This window comes from Syngnathus scovelli, chromosome 17, assembly GCF_024217435.2.
Source record: "Syngnathus scovelli strain Florida chromosome 17, RoL_Ssco_1.2, whole genome shotgun sequence".
NCBI lineage: Eukaryota > Metazoa > Chordata > Actinopteri > Syngnathiformes > Syngnathidae > Syngnathus > Syngnathus scovelli.
Window position 1 is genome coordinate 4,415,876 of NC_090863.1, and position 22,611 is coordinate 4,438,486.

The following is a 22,611-nucleotide window of genomic DNA, read 5'->3' on the forward strand; positions in this document are numbered from 1 at the left end:
ATATGCTGTAATACAAGAAAAAACACCAAATAATTTTGGAATAAACAAAAAGATGGAAAATATTTTTATTTGGTTCAACGACACAACCCGTTTTACTCTAAGTCCTCGTTCCCTGAATTGTTTTGTATTGTACATCAGCGCGGCGGGGGTGTAAATGCCTGGAGTAGGTTCAAGAGGTCTCGCTGCTGGAGGCCCAATTCCTCCATCAGGGTGTTTACATACGAGACTGACGACGGCGTCTTCAAGGCTTCGGCAACCACTGGAGACACACATGACAACCTGGATGGGGGGTGGATTTTTTTTTTTAAATTATTAAAAATGATATTAAATTAACATATAACAATATTTTTGATAAATCATTTCAACCGTCTCTTCTGTATTGAATCTAAATGTACCTAATGTAGCTAATTAGGAAGAGCCAACTTGTTCGTTCCATCTCTGGTTGTCTATGTATGTATCTGCGGTTCTCCTCAGGTTCCCGTGTTGCAAAGGGGGGGTGTGGGGGTGCATCCATTATTCAACTGACTTGAACAATGGTGGCCAGACGAGCTCCGCAGCTGCCGAGCAGCAGATAGATAACCACACGGCGCCAAATTATTCATGGCGGAGAAATAGTAGCTTGGATTTGAATGGGGACTGATGAAATCATGTGCTACCACTGGCACTGGTTCCTCTACAAGTGTGCTGCGTGGAATGAAAGAAAAGAGAGGAGTCCATCTAAATTGAGATGCATGCGATGGAGATATGATTGGAGAATTTTTAGCATGCCACAGAACAAATTCAACTCATACGGCACTGCATTTGAAATAACATGTTATGTAGGTCAGCTCGGACGTTGATGTAAGTTATTTGGGTCTCGTAAATCAGAGCCAGTTGAAATCAGGTGAACCTTTTCTCAAGTGCCAGTTTAACGCGTGTGTGCGTGTATGTGTGTTTAACATGAGAGGTGAACAGGGCTGCTTGTGTGTTTTCCGTCCTCCATCACGGAACTGGAGTGGGAAAATGTGGGTGAGATAAGGCCGCCGAGCTCGAGTGTGTACTCAGATGGGAGGAGCACGGAACTGTTTGAGAATTGCCATCACCGTGAGCGCACGCCCGTGCACCCCTCGCACACCATATGGCGCGGGCCAGACGATATCACATACACCGTGATGCAGTAGTATGCAAAACTGGATCATATGGTTTTAAAAAGATAGGGTTGCAGTTATTGAATATTTTTAGAATTTACAATATCAACTTATTTCCTTGACACTAGTTAAATGAGTTATATTTCGATCCTTACAGTTTGGGGAACCAGTAGTTTAAGTAAAAGCCACACTTACAGATGAAGAAGCACGACAGCAATGAGGGTCCACTCTGGAGGTTTGTGGATAATGTTGGTGTTGCTAAACCTGTGGTATCATAAAAACAGGTAAGGTCAGTCACCTAGTGCTGGCTGTCTTTGCAAGTGCAAATTGTGATTGTTGTGAGGATGAATTAAAAGCGTAAACAGTAGCAAAAACATGGCTTTTGCTGTACAAGTTCTCCGGATGCATGTCTCTCTGTCAGCAACACATATCCTTTAGTTTTTCTTCAAGTGTGTCAGCGGGGCCTCTCGGCACAAAACAATAGAATTCCTGGACTTCTCTTAAATCACCTACACGGTGATTTAATAGCAAACTTGTTGAAAACGACTTCAACGACTAAAGAGAACAAACAGAATTTTTTTTGGTGTGCAATTTCCATTCGTTAATTTCCCGCATCAATATAATCATCTCTTTTCGACAGCTCATACTCTGCATTTACAAATAACATGAATAATGTATGAATTGATTTCTTTAATCCCGATTATCCAAGAGTATAGTTGTATTGCTCGCATTTTGCAGTGCATCCCGTAACACGAGTAATGAGCTGGCATCAGTCGCCACTGCGAAACATGAATACGTCCCCGTGGAGGTGTGTCACGTGTCACGTGTGCCGTGCGTGTTGCACTGACCTGAACGTCCTGACCAGGTTGTTGAGGTCACTGGTGATGTCACTCAGGGTGAGACTCAGCGGGCCCACAATGTTTCTGAGACTGCACATCAAAATGGGCAGAAATGAAATACATCCAATAAGTTGCCTTACCAATGTTTTTTTTCTTTTTAACCTTTGTTGGTAACAATGTTACAATGTGGTAACAAAACGACAAATATTTGCAATAACAATCAGTGTCTAACATGCGGAAGATTGTGGACACGAACCAGCTGGCCAGTTTCTCCACTGTGATTCGCTTCTGGATGAGGTGCTGTGCCTTGGAGTCGACCAGTGGCAGAGCTGGAGAGTCACCTGTGCTCTGGTCCTGGAAGGTCAACCAGTGAGATAAACTCACATGAGTTTTTTTTTTTTTAAACATAGTGTTTTAAAATGTGATGCTGATGAATGTACTTGAAGCATGAAACCACGGAGGAGGGTGGGGGGGGGAATAAATAAAACATCAGCGGCCCTTACTTTCCTCTCTATACATAACCCCAATGGTTTTGTCTGGCGCCCCCTTGTGGTTTCTAACTTTCACGCACGTGTGTCCAAACACTCACCTCGTTTCCATTCGTCCTCTCTGCCTCCTCAGGTACAATCCAGGTGCCTTTATAAAACTCTCTGACTTTGAGCACCATCTGCTGGGTTTCCCTTTTGAGAGCCTCAAAGTCAGGAACCGGCGCCGTGGCTCTCCCCCACTCCATTCTTTCGTTTCCCTCAGTGATGTCATCCTCAATGTCATCTTCATCTAGTTCCTCCTCCTCTTCTTCTTCTTTCGCATACGTAGAAGGAGAATCGAGCGCACAATCAGCTCCATGCAGGAATTGAAGGCTCTCAGCTGTGAGCCATTCGTTCAGTGTTGCTCTTAAGGATTCCAGGAGATTCTGTCCAATCAAGCTGTGTTTTGCTTCGAGGGCGTGGTTCTTGAGAAGACTCCGTAACCCTGTCGCCCCTCGCTTGCTCATCCCCACCTGGACGATGTCGAGGCTCGGCCGGCCGTCGGCATTTAACTCAGTTAGATCTTGGCTGTTTTGTGAATCTGTGTTGCTTGGGCGAGTTGATTCAGCAGGAAGAGAGGTTGGAGATGTTGATGTGGTGTGGAGGTTGCATGAATTCAGTTGATCTGTCACCTCTTCCACATTGGCTTCTCCATGGTTGTTCTCAGGTGCAACGTCTGCTTTCTGCCTTCGTGGACATCGTCCGCGAGCTACCTTTCTACGCTCGGCCTCCACTCGTCCAACTCCCTCGCCTTCATTTTTACGTTTGGGCCGGTCACCCCAGTGCACCCTGGGTCTTTGTTCCCGGGAGACCACGCTGGAAACAAAGTCTTGCTCCCGTTCATCGTCGCTGCTATCGCTGTGGCCGGTAGTGAAGCCACTCTCCTGATGGTCCTCAGGTGGACTACTCAGCGGTTGTTCAATGTCCTCCTCCAGGAGGCACTTTGCTGTCAGACACACCTCCTCACCAGAACTCCCGCTGGACACACGAGTACATATTTTTGATGGTTATGTACACTGTACATTTTCACTGAAGCAAATACATACGTGTCCCCTTTCGTCCTCAGCTTGATTCCTGGCAGCCTGCCAAAAAATCCAGTGATTTTCACTTCATTGTTGTACACATTAACTGTATATACAAGAAAATTCAGGCCACTAAAACAAAATCATATAATCAAAAGAATAATGGGGAACCCCAGACATGACATGGAAGGGAAAATAAAATTGTGGCCACAACCACAACAATTGAAAGAAGGAAAAAAAGTGTTCATTCTTGATTTTTACGAATATGGCCCCAATATGAATGCATTTCAAAATTATTTATATTTGTGTTTCAAATTGGAGTTTGGTACACATACCCCTCATCCTGCCTGAGCCAAAGTGGTGTCTTTGATATCTGTAGCTCAAATTCTTTGGATGCTCGGTAGCAAAAGTTACTGCAAAAACACTACGCAGAGAGAAGGCAAATTTTAAAACTGTGCAAAACGTCCTGTATATCTCACAAACTATTCTTTTCTGCCGCATGTAGCAGCACTCACCTTGCGCTCTGTGATGTCATACACTTTATTGGTCTTAGTTGAAATTTTGAACTGTTGCTTTGGAATCTGTAAGGTAAACAAACTCCAGCATATGAACATATAAACATATATAAACATATGATGATTGGATGTAGATACCTTGTTCAGTTTGTTTGAACATAAAGGATAACCACACAATTTGGTGATGAATCTTTCCTCCACAGCATCTTTGTAATTAGCACTGGTGATAAACTTGGCCTGTATTGGGAAAACATAGAGTTAAAACACATTAGAAGTTGGAAGCATAGAATAGTTACTCATGACGTTAAATTGGAGGTAAGGGCAAAGAAAATTTGACTTGTCCGCACGCAGTCGAGCAAGAAGTCATCAGACACTCTGTCCTCTAGGAGACGCTCCACCACTTGCAAAGCTCTTTTCTCCAATTCCAGTCTCTCCCTCAGATTCTCCCGGATCGCCTCTCGCCTGTCGAACAGACATTTTAGTACAGTAACAAAGCCAATTAAACAACAAACAACCCAATCCTTAAATAATCAACATCCCTTAATTGGTTTGAAAATTAATGTATTTATTTTATTTAGATCAGGAAACTATAGTGGCAGGCAAGCAATTGTACAGTCTGTACTTTTTATTAATACTAAATACAGGAGTTGAATAGGTTATTCTATTTAAAGAGTTACTTCTAACACACAAATTTAATGCCTTTATAAAAACCTTCTCGCTTCTGCTTCCGCAATCAACATCTTGGCGTGCTTTCCATCTGTAACGACAAACAGATATCACGTTGAATGAAGGGTAAGTTATTCGTCAAAAGAAATTCTTAAATTACCTTTTTTATTCGCTTTCGAGGTAGTTCTTCTAGCTATCGACTCCATGTTGTTCCTGTTTTGGCACGATTTCAACTCTGACCCGTGACGTCACATAGCTACGGAAAGCCAGATGAGCCGAATTTTATCAACGGATTTTCCTCGACCCGGTGTGGGGTTTATTTGGACACTCAAGTTCAACTTTGTTTCATCGTAGTTCTCACATATTCGGTACACAATTAGTAATTGATGTAAGTATTAGAAATTTTGCTTACAAAGTTAACAGATATGTATATTTGTCTTTGTATACCTAATAGCTAAGCTAATGATGTGTCAAAGCTAGCATTGACTCGTCCAATGTAATTTTCTTTCTTTTCGTATGATGAGCATAAGCACAATATTCTTCCTTGATTGTTCATCATATTTATTTAAAGAGTGCCTGTGAAGACAAAGGGAATGGCTTTGGATCGATTCAGTGATGTGGTGCAGAGATGTGTGAGTCAACCTGGATGATTTGTTTTTTAAATTAAAATCCCACATTTTGTTTTCTAATCTGACCAGCTAATTGAAATTGAATCGTTGTCAATTAGTTGGTCATATGAGATGTTTCTTATCCATTGTTGTCACTCTCATCTAGCAAGCCCTGCCATGTGACAGCTACACCACCGAAGATCACGACATCTTTCTTACTGCTGGTCGGTCATGCATCGAGGAGGGAAACTGTGCTCAAGTGCTCAGTATTGTCTTGGATGACACAAATCAGGTAAATAAACATCTTAAATAGAGCGATGGGGACCTTCTCTGCCTCTTCCACTGCTGTTGTACCTTGTTAAAATGTGCAACTCCAAATACCTGGTAAATGTCTTCTTTGTAGGAGATTGTGAGATGTATGGGGTGGAACCTGCTGCCTCCTCTGATTCAAGTTCTATTGAAGAAGGACGACAAGAACGTTCTTCACTGTCTGGCCATTTTCAATCACCTAATTGAGGTTAAAATATGTGAAATTGTGCCTTTGTTTTTGAACAAATGTCAATTTCATAGGTGTTGAATTTTAGACATGCAGACCTAAAGAGTTGCTGATCGGCCTGTTGGAGCAGTTGGAGCAGGAGGAGCCTGTCGCCATAGCAGAGAGCTTCCATTTGCTATTGAAACCTTTGCAGAAAGGTGAGGAATTTCATCAGCTGCTTCATTGTCAGTTTTGGATCATTTTCCGTGGCACGCTGATCACTTTTGCTACGTCGTGTCTTGATGCCGTCAGTGCTGCTGCGCCTGGGCAATCGTAAGGCGTCGTCTTTGGGCATGGCCTTGTCCTTCGCTTTGGACCAGGTGGCCAAACTGCCTGTCCCTCAAACCAAAGAGCAGGAGGAGGACAACATTTTCCCGCTCTGTCGTTGCTGCTGTGACCTGACTGCCTTTGTCAAGCCCTTTGTCCAAGAAGCCAAACAGGAGTTCTGCAACGGTGACGGCAAGCCAAGCGAAAGCTCCAAAAAGTTGACCGGATTCGACCGAGTGGATCAAGAGGAGCTGAGGACAGAACTTGTCAAATTGTGAGTCATGAGGTTTCTCTTCCTTCGTCATGTTGACTCCTTATCTGTCCATCTTGCAGCTGCATGAGCACTTTGAGTCGTCCTCTTCTGGAGGTGCAACTCAACGATTCCGACGTTTTGGCTTCGTCTCCTCTGAGGGATTTTGCAACAGAGATTTTGGTATGACATTCTCCAACCTCACAATTGAGATTCCCAGCTGAGCGTTCTTGCACGTTTCTCGCAGAACAACCTCGCTGCTATCGGAGAGTCTACGCCGAGCCTGGTGTATCAGCCTCTATGCAAGAGGAAAGAGGTGGCCGGCTTTTTAGAGGAGGAAGTGCGCTATCCCAAAGAGTCGCAAGCCAGCCTGGCTCACCTGGTGTTTGTTCACCACCTCGCCGCCGACACCTTCCCCTATGTCTTCAAGTAAGACCCGAACATCTAACAGCAAGTATGAGAAATTGTATTCATGCTTACACTGTCTCGCAGTCCCATGTTCAGCCTTCGGTGTAATATGAATCATGTCGACCTCCTGCTGTCCAAGTGAGTTCGTTCCTCCGCTCCTTAAATATTGTCGGGCCATCTTGAGGTCTATTCTCTGTTGAAAAACGTTGTACTTTATACGAAATATTTGACATATGGCGCACAATTTGGAGGTTTGACTTCTGAAATACAGTATAGATAAAACATTTTTGGATTGATGTTATTTTTTTTTTTAGAAGTGAAGAGTTTCGGATCCAGAAAGGACTCGTGAGTTATTTCTTTTTAATTCTTTATGAAACACGATGTTGTTTGCATATGAATATATACAAATAAGAAAAGTGTAATCATGCAGGAGCTTTATGAAAATAGTCTTGGGCGTGTGGAGGATAACAGTTTGCCTACAGAACTACTGGAAATTAAAACCTTCCGCACTGTGCCTCAGGTAAACATAAATAAAAGCAACTCGGATTTTGATTTGCTAAAAGTACATGCTTTTAATTTCTTATCTGTTTGTTTATAGAACTTAACCAAGGTCATGACCATATGTCCAAAACACGAGTTGGTGAGTGAATAATTTCTCAGTCCCACCGTCCAACCACTTTTTTTTAACTGTAATAAGAGCCAGTATAAGATTTGTATCAAATATTGGGAAGAAGATGAATCCTAAATTTATACGTCGCATGTTTTGGTTCATGTGCTCATGTTCAAATCAATCCCATGCTTACAATCTCAGAGATGCAAAGGTTTGAAGGTGTTCCAGCTAAGCCTTGAGAAGTTTAATCTTGAAGCCAAGTACGATTTTTTCAAGTAAGTCAACAGTGAAGCACTTTTTCAGATGCACTTTATATTCCAGTGGCAGATTTTAACCCGTTGGCCTGATTTCAGGTACATGCTGAAAACGAGCAATCACTCCGGAGTAGAAGGCTACGTCATCAAAAACATCAGAAATCAGATCGATGCGGCCTTGCGGGTGAGGCTGCACGTTTTAAATGTCACAACCTGGTATTTTATCTTTCATGACGTTTGTCTTGTATGCAGCCCGGGAACAGTAACATTTGGTTTGAGGGTTTTCGCTTGATGCCCCTGCTGTGGTTGGTCTTCACTCTCCCAGACGGCCCTGAGACCGACCTTCTGCAGTACCTGGACAGGCACGCTTGTTCTTCTCCCTATTAAGAAGATTTAGCTCACTCGAACAGCTAGACGTACCACAGAAGTAGAGTCGCTGTTTATTTTCCACTCATCTTTTTTTAGACTGAGATGTTTTGGGTGAACTTCGTGGGACTAAATTCTAATAGCATAGTTTACCTATTTTGTCCATGTTGTTTTTCCCCACAGACTCATGGAGGCTCTGAACTTGCTGCGTTACCTCGTCATAAGAGATAAAGTGACAGAGGACAAGGTGAGCGTCTGTTCCATCTTCACCACATTAGTGTCTCACACTATGTATCGATTTCAGACGGGGATCTGGACAGCGCTGTCTAAAATAGAAGATGTGTTCTTGAAGCCCCTTCGTGTTGGGATTAACATGTCGAGAGCTCACTATGAGAGGGAGCTCAGCACCACCGTGGAGAACAACAAGAGAAATGTCAAAGGTCAGCCTAACGACCGCAACGGGTCGAAAGTGATAGTAATCATGCAGTACCTTCCTTTCCAGACACGTCTGTGATTTCCTTGTCCGTTGGTGATGAGAAGCTGCCAAATATGTCCTTCGAGTCTCAGGTTGAGGTGAGCGGCTGTTATGTTTTTGGTGGAATTGTACTTTGAAGAGCATTGAGATGACATGATTGGAATTCATGTTCCCCACCAGGCCCTCCATTCGGCCCTGCACACCTTTGACATGATGGAGAGCGTACTGGTGCGAATAGAGGAGCTCACGGAGGTGAAGAGCTCCATCTAAACTTTAGCATCACTTTCACAAAGAAACATTTATGTATAATTCAGTGCGCTTACACTTGTTTTCTACAAATAAATTATGGCCATTTGGAACAAATTTAAAAGCATCTGTGTCAAAATGTATGTCATTGCTGCACACACAGGAGAACACAAAGTTGTTGTTTTTTTCATTTTATAAGAAAAGTCCATTAAGACAGACAGGTTTTTCTTAAATAAATTAGCTAAACTAGTCTCTTAAATGATATTTGATGAAGAGTGGACTACACTGACCAGACATTTCTTTAGGCAAGGTTGGGAACAAGGCACAATTTGAAATTGAAATGAACAGATGGGCCAGCTCATTTGTAGATGCCAAATCCATGTTCATAAACCGAACCCTATTCAAAAGTTTAAAGATGGTCCGATGACGTTTATCTGAAAATGTGTTCATCCAAGCCAAAACTTGACGGGGGTGTTTTACAAGTCCTTAAAGAGCGGGTGCTCCAGGGCCTGTGCTGCTGTAATTCTGCTATTCGGGTTGAGATCCAGCAAAAGGTCCAATAGGTCGTAAGCCTCGTCGGGAACTGTGTCCCAGCCCCGTTCATCATGGACCAGACAGTGCCGCTGAGAGGAAGGTTTCAGGGTTTTATCCCGGCTTTTTGGATGTGGACGAGGAGTCTCACAAGCTTGCTTTTGAGCTCCTTCATCCGTAGTTTCAGGTTTGGTTTTGCTGATTGACTTGGCGTCTTTATTGGGTCTCTGTCCTCTGAGCGTCTCGCAGAGGACCCTGAGGTCTAGCCGAGGAAGTTCTTGACTACACAGCACCGCCTTGCCTAGACGAGTGATTGATGATTACGATGGTGGCGGCTTAAGCCGCGATTCCATTTCACGATCATGTTGATACGTACCGAATGCCTTGGCTGCTTTTACGGTCTCTCTGGAGCCTCGTATAGTCATGATCTGAGCGAGAGCCACTAAATCGTCGCTGGCTTTGAAGAACGGGTAGCGTCCACTGAGCAGGGAGAGGAAGATGACTCCGGCTGACCACACATCAATGGCTAAGTACAGGTCCAAACAATTCATGTTTAGTTTGACAGTAAACTCCCAACTGGTTGCTATGACTCCATTGTTCACCACGCCCACCTGTTCCTTGGTCTGGACACTTGGTGAGTATCTCCGGTGCTCGGAAACCTGGTGTTCCCGCTCTGGGAGCCACCTGCTGCTTCCTGTGGAAGTACAAGAGGAGCAGGTCACGTTAACATTGTTAGAAAACAAAAAAAGCACGCAAAAAACATCAAACATTAAGCTCTTCACCTGGACAGGCAGATATTGCAGACACGCTCTGTCTGGAAGCAGTTACAAGTGAGATGTTGATGAACACCTCGATGAGTTTTCAGAGGTCTGACAGTTGCTGGTCCCCTTCGGCCTGAAAGAAACCTTCGACTTGAGAGCTCCCCGGTTTTCACGGGTTTTACCAGCTGAACAAAAGAGGACAATAATAATATAAACATTTCCTAAACAATTGCAGAGGAATTGACAACGGCCGGATGGGTGTTGTAAATCTGACTTGGCAACAAGCTTACTTGTGTCTTTATTTCTCGTTTAGTGGTGGCGGCGGTGGTTGAATTGCTGCTGTTTAGGTTCTTCTCGCTAAACACGGGTCTTGGCGCTTTGCGTAAAGCCACTAAATCCTACAGACAACAAATACTGATGGTGAAACTCACTACCATACATACAGCACATGATAGTGGATAGGGAGTGAACCAGCTAGCCAGCCCGAGGAAATTAAGTGATCATTTCAGTGCAGACACCTTCGTGTGCTTTGTGCGAGATGTAGAGGCCCCCGCCATGGTCGTGACGTGTGTTTTTTTCATCGGCGCTTTCCTAGTGGCGGAGGTGGTGGTGGTGGTGGTGAAGGAAAAAGGTGGGTGAGCCGTGGATGGCTGCGGAGGTAGTGAGGTGGGGGCTGTGTTGGTAATGACGAGTCTCGGTGGCGCGTTGCCTCGTGTATTTTTGGAGCTTTCAGCTTTTGGCACTGACAACTTTTGTCTGACTACCTTGAGGAGCTCAATTTGAGTGTTGGACGTTCCCTGAGCCAAGCCGAAGTCCACCAGGGCAAACCTGTGCATAAGGACCACTTATTAGTATTATTATTAATCTTCTCTGAACAAGGATAAAAATAAAATGCGATATGTTGGTTTGTGGTAAACAATTAATACACTGTAGTCTAATTAACGATTTTGATATTGCAGTTGACTAAATGTTTTTTTATATTGTTACTACTCACGTCTTGGCCTTTCTGTTGTAGAGAAAGTTGTTTGGCTTGATGTCTCGATGGATTATGCCAAACTGGTGAATGTGTCTGAGTGCCTTCAGCAGATGATACATGTACAGACGAACCTCTTCGAAGCTCAATGAGCCGATGATGTCCTGGTTGGAATATTTTGACCACACCAAATGAGTTAAAAGAAAAATGTGCTTTTGAAAAAAAAAAAAGTGACCCCAAACTTCTATTCTATTTCTTACCACTATTGCTTGATGTTCCATATAAGGCATAACAATCACAACATGATCCTCATTCCTGAAGCAATACTCCACACCCATTACATTTTCCCTGCCCCTAAAAAATTAAACAGGATCGTTTTCAGATTCAAGCAACAAGTAGAATCCAGAATGTTCACATTGAAATTAACGAACCCAGCAACAGTGAGACATTGGAGCTCCGCAGCAATGCGAGTTGGATGACTGGTAGGAATGAGATGTTTGAGGGCAAACATCTCTCTGCTGCCATCCCGCATCCGAGCCTCACCAAGGTAGACTGAACTGAATGTCCCTGGTGTGCAAGTTACAAAACACATCAACAAGTCAAATAAAAATGATAATCGCATGAATGCAAAGCAAATGGAAAGTGTAAAGTATATAAACCACCTTCGCCGATTTTCTCTATGATGCGAAAAGTCTTGGCAAGCTGAGGAACCGCCTTGCAGAGGGATTCGATTTCTGACTCCACATCCCCTGGTGGAAAACCCCAAACAAGTTATCTTTTGTAACTCTTCAATATTATATGTTACAAACCCATATTATTTTATCCGATAAAGCGACACACTTAAACTCACTTGAAATATTTTTCTTGTTTGTGGACTTGACACTACCGTCTGTCGCAACATTATCAATGTAGTTGACCGAAGAATCCATCTAAAAAAAATCAGGGAGAGAATAACACTAACATTATTTCAGGCTGCGGGAGTAACACCGAACAAAGGAAAACTCACCTCATGGGTTCAAAGTAAATGGCGGCGGTGTCCAAAGAAAACACAAGTATATCGTACACTTTCGAAACTCACTTCGAACTCGTCCGAATAAACAGAAATGTTTCCGACTTTCAACGACCGACTGGATATAGACTTCTTTTCCGCCAACAAACTCCCCGCTAAAATGACGTCACAACATTAAAATGTCGCGATAAGGCACGAAATGCCGCGAACAGTGAATTGCGTTATGGCTACATTTAAAAAAAAAAATATATATATATATATATTTACGCAAAGCAAAGTCACGCTCATTCATATAAAAAATTCAACATTACATATAATTATTACTTTTGCTTACTTGATTGATCATTAAAAAACGCTAAACAAAATATATTAATTGAAATTGAATTTATTGACAAGTCTTAAACTTTATTCATAAGTTTAATGAATAAATAATTGTAAGAAATATGATGAAATGAAAACAAAGCAACTTCATTACCAGTGTTCTCTTCTTGAGAAGAAAAAAATAAACACAATCTGCCACTGTACTGAAGAAACAACTGAACAATGAGATAATATACAAACTCGTACCTGGGAAATCAACAACAACGTCCCACAACATCCATGAATGCTAAAGAACATTTCTGGAATATTGTCATCCAGAACTTTTAAAATATACCATCAAAAATTCCAAGAAAAGCTTCCTCTTCTTTGCTGTTGTCACTGAGAAGATGGGGAAATAAGCAGCTATTCAGTTAAATCACAATACATGGCATTAAATTTGCAAGGAAAAAAAAAATTAATAAGAAGCCTTGTTATTAAATGATCCTTTACCAGTCAGTTGCAATGGCGTCAAGCAATACACCCATTGGTGAGAAGAATTTGAATATTTGAGGAGGTGAGGCTGCAATGTTTGAAGTTGTTTTTCTATCTGGTGACTTTGTTGCGATCCCTGCACTGAACATTCCTGGATTCTGCACATGAAGGAAACAATGAATCATTTCCAGACATGTTAATTTTATTTATGGCAAGTAGAATTAAGATTTCAGTGAAATGCATACAACTGTTTCTCTTACATTTATTGACAGAAAATAGAGGTAGCACTCCTCAAATAGAACGTTATCATGAAGTGTAATGACAAAAACTATGACTGACTGACACTACTAAAACACGTACTACGATTCTCACATACATGTTTAGTAATTTATTTTTAAATTGATAGTTTACTCTCTTCAGTTATCAACATGTCATGTATTGTCTGTATATTAGCATACACCTACCTTTGTTTGATTCAGCTGTCCAGCAATAAAAGGAGAGGGCTCAGGAATGTTGAGTTCGTTTTGGGAAATTGACCTGAGGGGGAAAAAAAAGAACCAAAATGTAAATGAAAAACAAATAGAATTACAAACCAATAAATATAAAAGTAAATGTATTCAACTAAACTTCCCCCCCCTGAGCTGAATTTCAGATATGGATAATCCCATTTGTGTCAAGATAAATACTCTGCAGCTGCAGTAAAGCTGAGTGAAAAGTTTGAATATTTACTAGAAATAAAATTTGAAGGGAAACATTTGCAGTGTATGTACCCTACCTCAGTGGAATGGCAGTGGGGCGGCATGGTGATTTAGCCACATGAGCTGCATAAACAAACATGAATGTCATCGTTGTGCTTTAACAACGTTTAAAACACACACACACACAAACAACAACCTCAAAGCGAGTACCTGATTTGTTGCATTTAGGTGACCGAGCTTGAGTCAGAGACGTGTCAACCGCTATGTCATCGTCAAAGTCGCTCCAGTCATCCCAATCATTTCCGAGGTCAAAGGTGACACTTGGTATTTGGGACAATGTCTCATTGTTGCTACGAGTGTTTAAGTTTGACACTTGCCAGGGTCTCTGTGAAACAAGACGTGCAAGATAGAGTTACCGGTGTTGGTTGAGCTCATGTGCACTTTGAGGTTTGAACTCACAGGAACATGTGATTCGGCATTCCTCCACCCAACGGAAGCTGAACATCCATCAACACAGATGAGAGACGGTATTAGTTTTGCACAGAGGTGTCTCGATTGGCCTAAAATGTGAAAATTTATGATTGAGATTTAACATGTATGACCTTGCTGGGTACGGGGTGTGATATTAGCTTGGGCTGGATTCTCCATTGTTTTGTGCATGTCCATAAATACGGCATCATCTAAAGAAGGAGTACCAGATACAAAAAAAGTATGGCTACAGAACATACATGAAACAATTGTCAATAGTCAACACTGCAATGACAGGAATGTGAAGAAATTTCAGGACTGATATTGGTACCATCGTCAAAGTCGTCCATATGGTGCTGCGAGGAACTGCCTGCGCTCAGATCCATCATTGCACTTTGCTGGTATCCATCATCGCTTCAAGCAAGATATGAAATTAAACCTCTTGGTTTTAAATTTCACGAATATTGATTATTGTCTCACAGGATCACCTGGTGTGTCGTTGCTTAGCGTTGTATAAAAACTGCTGCATGTTGACACTCGAATAGTCCTCCTTCATTTTCACCTAACAAGAAAACAAAATTCAAGCATCAAATCTTTGTCTCAAACATCATACACAGTGAGGATGATCCATCCATCCATCCATTCATTTTCTGAACCGCTTAGTCCCCACGGGGGTCGTGGGTGTGCTGGAGCCTATCCCAGCCGTCATCGGGCAGTAGGCGGGGGACACCCTGAACCGGTTGCCAGCCAATCGCAGGGCACACAGAGACAGACAACCATTTGCACTCACACTCACACCTAGGGACAATTTGGAGTCTTCAATCGGCCTACCAAGCATGTTTTTGGAATGTGGGAGGAAACCGGAGTGCCCGGAGAAAACCCACGCGGGCCCGGGGAGAACATGCAAACACAAGAAGGGCCGGAGGTGGAAATCGAACCCGCACCCTCCTAACTGTGAGGCGGACGTGCTACCCAGTGCGCCACCAAGCCGCCTGTGAGGATGATCCTCTTGCAAAAATAATATCTTTCTATTTCACCTTGAGTCGCTTCACTGGAGTGGGTGGAAGTGTGTCACATCTTCTTCTCAGATCGCTCATATATGAAGAAAAACAATTAGCTTTGGCTGCCGGCTTCTTCCGGACCACAGTTACACCGGTTTTACCTTGGGGGCAGATGACGGATGCTCAGTAAAAAAAACAACAACATATATTCTAAAGTCAAATAATGTTCAGACTCATGGAATGATTGTACTTACAACACTCATGGCCACACTGCTCCTTATTCTTGCAGAGATGATTGCACTGTCTTTTATGGCCTTCATTTGATCAACAATAAAAAGGAGGTTATTGTTTTAGATTTTAACTAATCCTGACGTTTTTAGTACCTTGCTCCGTAGATGTTATGTTTCCCTTTAGAGGCGCAGTCTCAGACCTGTGTTTTCCCGAGTAGAACACGTTGAACTTCTGCTGGATGTCTAGGCCGACTGTCAAAGCCAAAAAAATCAGATTATCAATTGTAGATACTTTTGAACATGAAGTTCAAATGAAACACGAGGTCACCATATTCCGAGCTGATGAGATTAACGCTGATCTCATCTCCCGTCGAGGCCTTTGTCACTTCAATCGTCTTTGACCAGCTGCTGCACTTCAACAGCAACAGGTCACTGGGTGGGGAAGATAATTTTTTTTTTTTTTTTTTTTTTAAATGATGCTCCAATGTGTCAAAAATCCCCTACGTGAATTTCTGCTGGAAGATGCAATTGTTGTCAGAGTCTCCAATGACCAGAGAAACATAGTGACTGTCCGGAGCCGTTCTCTTGCTCAGCAGCACTTCTCGGTTTTTGAGGCCAACCTTGACAAGAATCTCTGCCATACTGCAGCTGTACCTTGGCAACTGCCAAAAACAGCAGTGGCGTGAAAAAAAACCTCATTGGGATCTTTAGCCACTCTTAAATTTGAAACGTTTTACCTGCTCCAAGGTGACCTCATACTTGGGAAGGTGCAGGACAAATTCCTTGATTTGGTTTCCAAATGGTGGATGTCTGTTGAGAATCTGCACAAACCACATTAATATAAATATGATTAATAATTAAATATTATGATTAATAATTATTATTAAGAACTATCTTGTCCAAAAAAACATGTTCTATAAGGACTTTAAGCAGACTGACCATTTCAATCTCTCTCGGGTTGGTTTGCTCAATCTTGCTGAACGTGGTGAGTCCGGCATTCACCATAGCAGTTGACAGCGTTTGGCCTGAAGCACAGTTTGAAATATTTCACGTGGACCGTTTGTGCGAGTGTGTTTTCGCGGCGGGCTCACCTATCTTGTCAAGCTGTTTGGAGACATACGGAGAGTTCTCCCAAAGTTTTGCTCGGAAACATTTGGCCAGGATCAGAGAGTTGAGCAGAATACTGAAACCCATTTTGGAATGCTGACTCAGGTATTCAGAAAGGCCTGGTTGAAGACGAAACACATTTCAAGTTTTGAAAGAACAAACTGATTTTTTTTTGTCTGACGTACACTTGCTGATTCGCATCCCGATCCTGAATATTCTTGCTGTGTCCTGTGTGAGGCCAAACTCTTGAATTGAGATGGAGCCCAGCTGAGCTTGAATCAAGCTGCAAAGCAAGAAAAGCACAAACTTGGAATACCGTTCAAAGTATGCTAAAGGGAGAGAAAAAAAAAAAGACCCACCAGTTCACTTTCATATCATTGCTTTTGATCTTTCCTTCCATCGGAAACCTGAGAAATACAATATGGTCGGTGGCGAGAGATACAGAAAATGTTTCTCTGTCTCGGTATGTGACCTGATGGTGGTTCTGTTCTTGTCCAAGTTCAAGGTATTCAAGGACCTCTTCTCAGTCACCCTCAGCTGAATGTCACTGAACTCTTTGCTCTTCGACACCAGCTTAATCTACAAAAATAAATATTTCCGATTGATATTTGGAACCAATGGGAATTCCATCAAAGACAAAATTACCACGTCCGAGAGGTTTTCTGTGCCAGATACTTTGCTGTACTGCAGCATGGTATCAAAGGCAACGCAGTACCTTGCCATCACCCTGCCAGCCTCTGAAAACACAAAGAATCAAAACGAAACATTTGGGGCATGTTGAGCACACAGAACTTTGCAAATAATTCATCATCAGACACTACCTGTAGGTTTAATATTGATGTCTTCATCCATAGTGATCAGGTTGATAGAAGACAGAGAGTTGAGGTTCTTCAGACACAGTTCTAAAATAGAAGCGGAGTGACATCATTTTACATTGAAAAAGTCCTCCAAAGTAACAAAGAATAAAAGATGACGATTCTATGAAGCTGTTTGAATAATCTCCATTTATCCACACAATGGATAATTCATCCAAAGGTCCTAGCTAGTCTTCAATGAAACTCACATTTTGGAATGTGGGAGGATATGCGAGTGGCCATGAAGAATTCAGTCCAAGAAAAAAAAAAAAAGAGCCAAGGCCTACCTTGAAGTTTTGCTTCAATTCCACATCTGTCTATGTTAGCAGAGAATCCTGAAAGGGTGAGTTACAAATGGCTATTCGACAACAACAACTTTAAAGATGCCTCCTTATGGTGAGAAAGCTAACCATAGTGTTCTGGGTTCTTCAGCGCTCGGATGTAGAGAAAGGTTGAACGTATCCAGTCCAGAGCCATGTTGACGTCGCTGATGGTTTGGAGAACGATCTCGGCGTTCAGGTGCTCTACCAGGTGAGTGTGCAAACTGTTCAAAACAAATTATTTCAAAAAATATTTTGTTGTTGCTCTCACTTTATGGCTTATTTTCCATCTCCTATTTTGTCAGGAATGTATCCCCACAAAAAAAAAAAAAAAAATGGTGGCTGCCGTATCATCTTTCACTCAGAGAAAATTCAATACCTGCTTTCGATAATCTCCATTCCATTCATGAGTTTCGTAAGCTTGTCTCTGGTTTGCATTTTGGTCATGATCACTGCTGTGGCAGATGTGTCAAACTAAGACAAGAATATTTACTCGTTAAAAAAAGCAAGGTAGTAGAAGATCCAACGACCATTCTATTTTTTGAAAATATTCCAAGGAGTAAGTTTGAGTAACTAATTCTGACTCTACCTGAGGTCTTCCAGCCCGGCCAATCATCTGCAGCAGGTCCGAATCACTGTACTCCTCACAGGAGCCGGCAACGTACTGCATGGTGGACTTGATCACCACCAAGTGAGCAGGCAGGTTCACTCCCATGGCCAGAGTGCGCGTAGTAACTACAAGATTGAAGTATCACAAAATAAATGCCACAAAAGACAAACGGGATCACGTCAGTCTTACAAAGGACAGGCAGGTCTCCGAGAGCGAAGGCCTTTTCGATCAATTTTCTGTCTGACGCGTCAACTCCAGCGTGGTGGAAACCGACTCCCGCTCTCACCAGCTCTGAAGGCCAAACATAACAATGTTAACATTAATCCGACTGCCCGGAAAATTGATAGATCACCTTTTAATTGTGAATCCAAAATGGACTGTGCGTATTCCATCAACCTGGAAGTCAAGGAGATGAAGAGCTGACATAATTCCAAAGGTTTTTATCTTTCTTATGTTTTTTTTCATAATGTACACCTTTGCTTGTGTTCCGCGGTCATAATAAAGCGTGTATCCTTTGCCAGGACAGCAGCTGACTGCTGGGTTCCTTTTCTGGTGGAGCAAAACTATAGAAGAAGAAGGACAAGAACTATACCAACTCAACCAGACTAAAGTGATGGCTTTACTTTCAGAAGACACGCACCACTAAAGCAGGCTTCTGGTCGGAGTAGGTCTGTATGATTTTGGCCATCTTGTAATTGAGAGACAAGTCGAACTTGAACTCTGTTTGGTTCGGGGTACAAGGGAACCCGAGCACCACTTTCTTCAGTTTCACCGGGCGGTGGATCTCACCCAACGCCAGATATGTAGCCGGACCCTTCTCGCTGGACAACCAGTCGGCAATCTAAACCCAGGGAGATGAGAAGAGCAGACGTAAGCAAGCTCCACAGAAGTTACAAAAGAGAAAGGAGAAGGCTGTCCTTACATCGGAAATATTAGGTACGGTGGCCGACACAGCCACGAACCTCATGGAGACGCCCGTGTCGTGACTCTGGATTGTTCTGAAGGTGTGGATAGCCTTCATCCTGCTAACTACCACTTCGAGAGTGGCACCACGGGTTGCATCCTTCACGACATGAACCTTGATGGACCAAAAGATCATCTTGAATGATGAATACTAAAAATGGACATCATATACACACGGACCTCATCTATAAGGAAGAGTCTGACCAATTGCAGGAGAGAGTTGTGCGTCCACCTTCTTGTCATGCTGTCCCATTTTTCCTGGGGAAAAAAAAAAATCATCGTTATATGACTAAATCTTTTTTTTTTCCTACTGCACTGCTGTCACACACTGGAGTGGTCAAGATGATGTGGGAGTTCATAATTTCAAATAAGTCGTCAATCTCGGTGTCGCCTGTCAGCTCCTTGCAGCTTAGCCCCAGAGGACCAAACTTCTTGGTCCAGTTCTCAAAGCACTGACTGCAGAGAGCTTTGATGGGGGCCACTGGCAAGCAAAAAAACAAAACAAAGATATGAAATCACTTTTTGACATGAAGATATTTCACTGATCTGAATTCTGCACATGTACACTTACTGTATACAGCTTTGACGCCTCTCCAAGGCTCTGAGGTCTCCATTAACATGTGGATGATGGCCAGTTCAAACAGCACAGTTTTACCAGATCCGGTAGGAGCGCATGCCACAAAGTTCTTGTCTGTGTAAAGAATCTGAGATGTCCACATTATCAAAAGCACTTCTCGACAAAGACTCGGTTGAAATAATGCTTACGTCATCTAGGGCCTTAGACTGGACGTAGTTAAAAATGGGGAACTCGCTGAAGACGGGTCTGAATTTTTCTGCTGTTAGCTTGGGTCAGGAATTTATGACAACCTCAAAGTAAAACGTTTCATTTAAAGGCCCTTAAAAGTTGTCCATTTTTTTTGGGTCATGGCTAAAAGAGCATCACATGACACACTTTGGGTGTTTGGCATGAGTGTGTTAAATGTAGGAGACTGACAGGGACTCTGAAATTTGTGCTTTTAAATAGCAAACGAAAAAAAGGATACGGATTTCGGAGACTGGGCGCAAAACAGCAGATCCTGAAGATCCTGCAATGCATACAATCCAGCCATTCAAATTTCATGTCAAAATGGATAGGACATTCAAAGTTGCTGTTAAATAAACAATTTTCCCCCCAATACGCACTGTATATTTTAATTTAGTGGTGTGCTTTGAGATTTTGGTGAAGACTTGCAAGCAAACAGCCCTTTTCTACCACCTAGTGGTGAGCATGTTCACCTCCAACTACACAGTCACTAGAGGAGCTCACTTGGGTTCACCTCATTTCAACCCAAGCACACTGTGCTAGCTGCTGACATTGCTGCACATTTGCATGGTCGTTAGCAATAACCTTATGTAATCAGCAGGGGTGATCTTTGGAGGTGTGTGTTTTTTTTTAAAGGTGTTTTCGCAGTACAGCACCTTGGATGTGGAGCGGCTGACGCACAGCGGGTGCAACCAAGGCTCTCGTTGTGCCCTTGTTCTGCCTGCTCGTTGCTGATGAGACCAGAGGAGGGGGTAGGAAGGTGGCTGGCTGGAAGGGGGAAGGAGGAGCAGCCTGGTTAAATGTCGCCCTTAGTGGCTGAAGAGGAGGATGAGGCGCTGTTGCCATGGAGACGGGACTGGGAAAAGTTTGAGGTCTAGATGCTGTGTGACTACTATAGAGGTCGTTTGCGTTTGACGAGTCACCTCCACGCCTTGACACGGGAACCTTGAACAAGCTGTTGGGGGCGGGAGAACAGCATAGCAAAAAGATGTAACTGCTGTCCAGTGTGAGGGTTACTTATGTGCAGCGACAATAAATATGAACTGAAACTTGCCTTCTCTGCAGAGGTGGGCCTTTTCTGTTACCCACAGATAAATACTTCAAGCTGGCGGTTCCTCCATCTTGCCAGCTGTCATCTTTTGCATCTATGCTACTTTGACGGGGATCATGACAGAGATCCCGAAAACCTTGACATTCCCAAAGGCCATCGAGCGTACTGGTGCTGTCTTGAAGCTCTTCCTTCTCTTTCTCAATGAAATTGTCTGACAGTCTTTGTTGGAAACCTGTGAATTCAAAAACTGTTAGAAGCGCCAAGTAATTATTATGTGAATTTCTCCTAAAATAACTTAGCCCAATTTGTTTACAAGGTAAAAAATGTTAAGTTTTTCAAGGCTGTTAAAGACCGAGTTAAATAGAGTTGGACATCAATTTCCCAGCTAGGAAGAAGTTTACAGAAGTCAAGTGAAAATGAATTCAACTTAATCTAGAACAAAACATACTGTGCTCAGTAGCGATTGACTCTGCCTCTTCCTCCATAACGTGAGTATCTGGAATGTGGAGAAGAGATTGTGGTGCTTCCAACTGCCGTGGACTTGGACTGACCTCATGGTTCAGCGGCTTTCTGTTGATTATAACCCAAAAGGGGCACAATATCATTTTAATTAAAAGAGATGGAAGCAAGTTTCAAGGCTTTCTTGTGCTCACACTTTGTGGACGATTGGCTTCTCAAAAAATAGATTGTCCAAGGGCAAGGTGCAGTCATTTGAGTCCAACATCTTGGTCATTTATGCAGTACTTTTCAACCTTTATTGAGCCAAGAAAGATTAGACATTAGGAAATTTGAATTGTAAATTACATTTAAATTGTTTTAATCAATAGATAAGCTAATAAATAATTAAATACTAACAACTAATAATAACTGACTAACTAATAAATAAATATAAACCTTTGGGGGTATGTAGGGCAGATAATTTTCAGAGCAGACTGAAAATTAGCGTTGCTAATTGCTAACAATAAACTAATATGCTAACAGTACGGATGTCTATAGTTAGCATTTTAAATCAATTTTAGAAACATTAGGGGAAAAAAACTGTATTTAAACTTAACATTCAATGTATATATTTTCCTACATTATCATTTTCTGATTACCTCTGCTCATAAATGGCTCCCTTTTTTTGATGCTACAATTATCCGAATCTGACGGAGATTTTAGTAGTCGTCAGTCTTGCCGGTTTGAATAAGATGAACTCCAAATCACCGTCCAACTGATTATTCGGTTGCTTAGTGTTTAGTGAGAAAGCAGTTGAATTTTATTAACTATATCATCTACATATTAAATAATACAATGGATTTTTTTAAAAATTAGTGTGTAAAAAAAAAAAAAAATCAGGCATGTTTACTACTATTGAAAGGCCCAATAACTAAATTGTACTAACAATAATAATGGAATTTTGTTGATATCCGGCATTAAACGTGACCAAATATTTATAGCTGGGTTGCACACAACATAGATCATCCAGGGTTCATCATGAGAGAATAAAGTTTATTGACATAATCTAATGGTTTTATTTAATTGGAAGACACTGTTGAAAGCTAATATTTACGAAACTGTTGCAAACCAATGTCCCCACCCCCCCGTTAAAAGCAATTTATTAACCATGATCAAGCTACTAAAAAAAATCTGTCACCAAAAAGGTTCATTAACTCATTTTTATGCCTCCTATTGGAACAAACCATTAGTACGTTTCGCGGGGGTGCATGCACCGATTCGTAGTATT

At 42.2% G+C, this 22,611-nt stretch overlaps 4 protein-coding genes across 7 annotated transcripts; 1 reads left to right on the plus strand and 3 right to left on the minus strand.

Annotated features, from left to right (window-relative positions):
* Window positions 1–33: 33 nt before the first annotated feature.
* rpap2 (RNA polymerase II associated protein 2) lies at window positions 34–5,023 on the minus strand. The gene is made up of 12 exons (XM_049748094.2): window positions 4,857–5,023; window positions 4,742–4,787; window positions 4,378–4,492; window positions 4,169–4,267; window positions 4,031–4,096; window positions 3,851–3,939; window positions 3,540–3,575; window positions 2,556–3,471; window positions 2,223–2,320; window positions 1,976–2,056; window positions 1,323–1,391; window positions 34–279 (listed from the first exon to the last, which is right to left on the minus strand). The coding sequence occupies exons 1-12, from the start codon at window positions 4,900–4,902 to the stop codon at window positions 135–137; spliced, it is 1,806 nt and encodes a 601-aa protein (XP_049604051.1). The 5' UTR covers window positions 4,903–5,023; the 3' UTR covers window positions 34–134.
* On the plus strand, window positions 4,943–8,839 carry glmna (glomulin, FKBP associated protein a). 2 transcript variants are annotated; one of them, XM_049748093.1, is made up of 19 exons: window positions 4,943–5,084; window positions 5,268–5,328; window positions 5,471–5,596; window positions 5,708–5,821; window positions 5,889–5,997; window positions 6,092–6,380; window positions 6,440–6,539; window positions 6,604–6,785; window positions 6,849–6,902; window positions 7,079–7,109; window positions 7,195–7,284; window positions 7,363–7,404; window positions 7,576–7,649; window positions 7,728–7,812; window positions 7,881–7,990; window positions 8,178–8,241; window positions 8,299–8,434; window positions 8,497–8,567; window positions 8,650–8,839. In XM_049748093.1, the coding sequence occupies exons 2-19, from the start codon at window positions 5,290–5,292 to the stop codon at window positions 8,737–8,739; spliced, it is 1,806 nt and encodes a 601-aa protein (XP_049604050.1). In that variant the 5' UTR covers window positions 4,943–5,084; window positions 5,268–5,289; the 3' UTR covers window positions 8,740–8,839. The 2 variants fall into 2 exon arrangements, with proteins under 2 accessions (XP_049604050.1, XP_068504791.1); XM_068648690.1 differs by lacking the exon at window positions 5,268–5,328 and having other exon boundaries at window positions 4,956–5,084.
* A 51-nt stretch (window positions 8,840–8,890) lies between these two features.
* Window positions 8,891–12,218, minus strand: cdc7 (cell division cycle 7 homolog (S. cerevisiae)). Of its 3 annotated transcripts, XM_049748097.1 has the most exons (13): window positions 11,987–12,218; window positions 11,831–11,909; window positions 11,643–11,729; window positions 11,412–11,547; window positions 11,241–11,334; window positions 11,002–11,144; window positions 10,772–10,835; window positions 10,526–10,657; window positions 10,298–10,405; window positions 10,029–10,192; window positions 9,858–9,940; window positions 9,623–9,772; window positions 8,891–9,547 (listed from the first exon to the last, which is right to left on the minus strand). In XM_049748097.1, exons 2-13 carry the CDS (start codon window positions 11,907–11,909, stop codon window positions 9,192–9,194), a joined length of 1,596 nt encoding a protein of 531 aa, XP_049604054.1. In that variant the 5' UTR covers window positions 11,987–12,218; the 3' UTR covers window positions 8,891–9,191. The 3 variants fall into 3 exon arrangements, with proteins under 3 accessions (XP_049604054.1, XP_049604055.1, XP_049604053.1); XM_049748098.1 differs by lacking the exon at window positions 10,526–10,657; XM_049748096.1 differs by having other exon boundaries at window positions 10,526–10,835.
* Window positions 12,219–12,358: 140 nt separating this feature from the next.
* Window positions 12,359–22,463, minus strand: hfm1 (helicase for meiosis 1). The gene is made up of 41 exons (XM_049748088.2): window positions 21,983–22,463; window positions 21,539–21,637; window positions 21,334–21,455; window positions 20,889–21,117; window positions 20,491–20,789; window positions 20,076–20,117; window positions 19,798–19,868; window positions 19,604–19,736; window positions 19,362–19,513; window positions 19,213–19,290; window positions 18,992–19,147; window positions 18,710–18,910; window positions 18,544–18,632; window positions 18,422–18,465; window positions 18,259–18,360; window positions 18,049–18,194; window positions 17,839–17,933; window positions 17,550–17,683; window positions 17,427–17,474; window positions 17,107–17,187; window positions 16,931–17,022; window positions 16,758–16,864; window positions 16,645–16,692; window positions 16,471–16,568; window positions 16,270–16,404; window positions 16,118–16,203; window positions 15,916–15,999; window positions 15,683–15,840; window positions 15,507–15,610; window positions 15,332–15,430; window positions 15,203–15,262; window positions 14,985–15,109; window positions 14,436–14,509; window positions 14,279–14,361; window positions 14,082–14,159; window positions 13,939–13,976; window positions 13,690–13,864; window positions 13,557–13,602; window positions 13,246–13,318; window positions 12,800–12,939; window positions 12,359–12,688 (listed from the first exon to the last, which is right to left on the minus strand). Exons 2-41 carry the CDS (start codon window positions 21,616–21,618, stop codon window positions 12,634–12,636), a joined length of 4,260 nt encoding a protein of 1,419 aa, XP_049604045.1. The 5' UTR covers window positions 21,619–21,637; window positions 21,983–22,463; the 3' UTR covers window positions 12,359–12,633.
* Window positions 22,464–22,611: the final 148 nt, after the last annotated feature.

What these genes read in the sequence shown, in the direction of transcription:
- cdc7 (XM_049748096.1), bottom strand. Translation starts at nt 11,909, where the DNA reads ATGGATTCTTCGGTCAACTACATTGATAATGTTGCGACAGACGGTAGT. An exon ending in CATAGAGAAAATCGGCGAAG is followed by an intron (nt 11,548 to 11,642) that starts GTGGTTTATATA and finishes CTTGCACACCAG; the next exon opens with GGACATTCAGTTCAGTCTAC. An exon ending in CAATGTCTCACTGTTGCTGG is followed by an intron (nt 11,335 to 11,411) that starts GTTCGTTAATTT and finishes TTAATTTTTTAG; the next exon opens with GGGCAGGGAAAATGTAATGG.
- glmna (XM_049748093.1), top strand. Translation starts at nt 5,290, where the DNA reads ATGGCTTTGGATCGATTCAGTGATGTGGTGCAGAGATGT. An exon ending in GTGATGTGGTGCAGAGATGT is followed by an intron (nt 5,329 to 5,470) that starts GTGAGTCAACCT and finishes ACTCTCATCTAG; the next exon opens with CAAGCCCTGCCATGTGACAG. An exon ending in AGATCGATGCGGCCTTGCGG is followed by an intron (nt 7,813 to 7,880) that starts GTGAGGCTGCAC and finishes TCTTGTATGCAG; the next exon opens with CCCGGGAACAGTAACATTTG.
- rpap2 (XM_049748094.2), bottom strand. Translation starts at nt 4,902, where the DNA reads ATGGAGTCGATAGCTAGAAGAACTACCTCGAAAGCGAATAAAAAAG. An exon ending in TGGCTCAGGCAGGATGAGGG is followed by an intron (nt 3,576 to 3,850) that starts GTATGTGTACCA and finishes ATTTTTTGGCAG; the next exon opens with GCTGCCAGGAATCAAGCTGA. An exon ending in CTGAGGACGAAAGGGGACAC is followed by an intron (nt 3,472 to 3,539) that starts GTATGTATTTGC and finishes TCGTGTGTCCAG; the next exon opens with CGGGAGTTCTGGTGAGGAGG.
- hfm1 (XM_049748088.2), bottom strand. Translation starts at nt 21,618, where the DNA reads ATGACCAAGATGTTGGACTCAAATGACTGCACCTTGCCCTTGGACAAT. An exon ending in ACCGCGGAACACAAGCAAAG is followed by an intron (nt 18,466 to 18,543) that starts GTGTACATTATG and finishes CTTGACTTCCAG; the next exon opens with GTTGATGGAATACGCACAGT. An exon ending in GCAGTGTGGCCATGAGTGTT is followed by an intron (nt 15,110 to 15,202) that starts GTAAGTACAATC and finishes TCTGCCCCCAAG; the next exon opens with GTAAAACCGGTGTAACTGTG.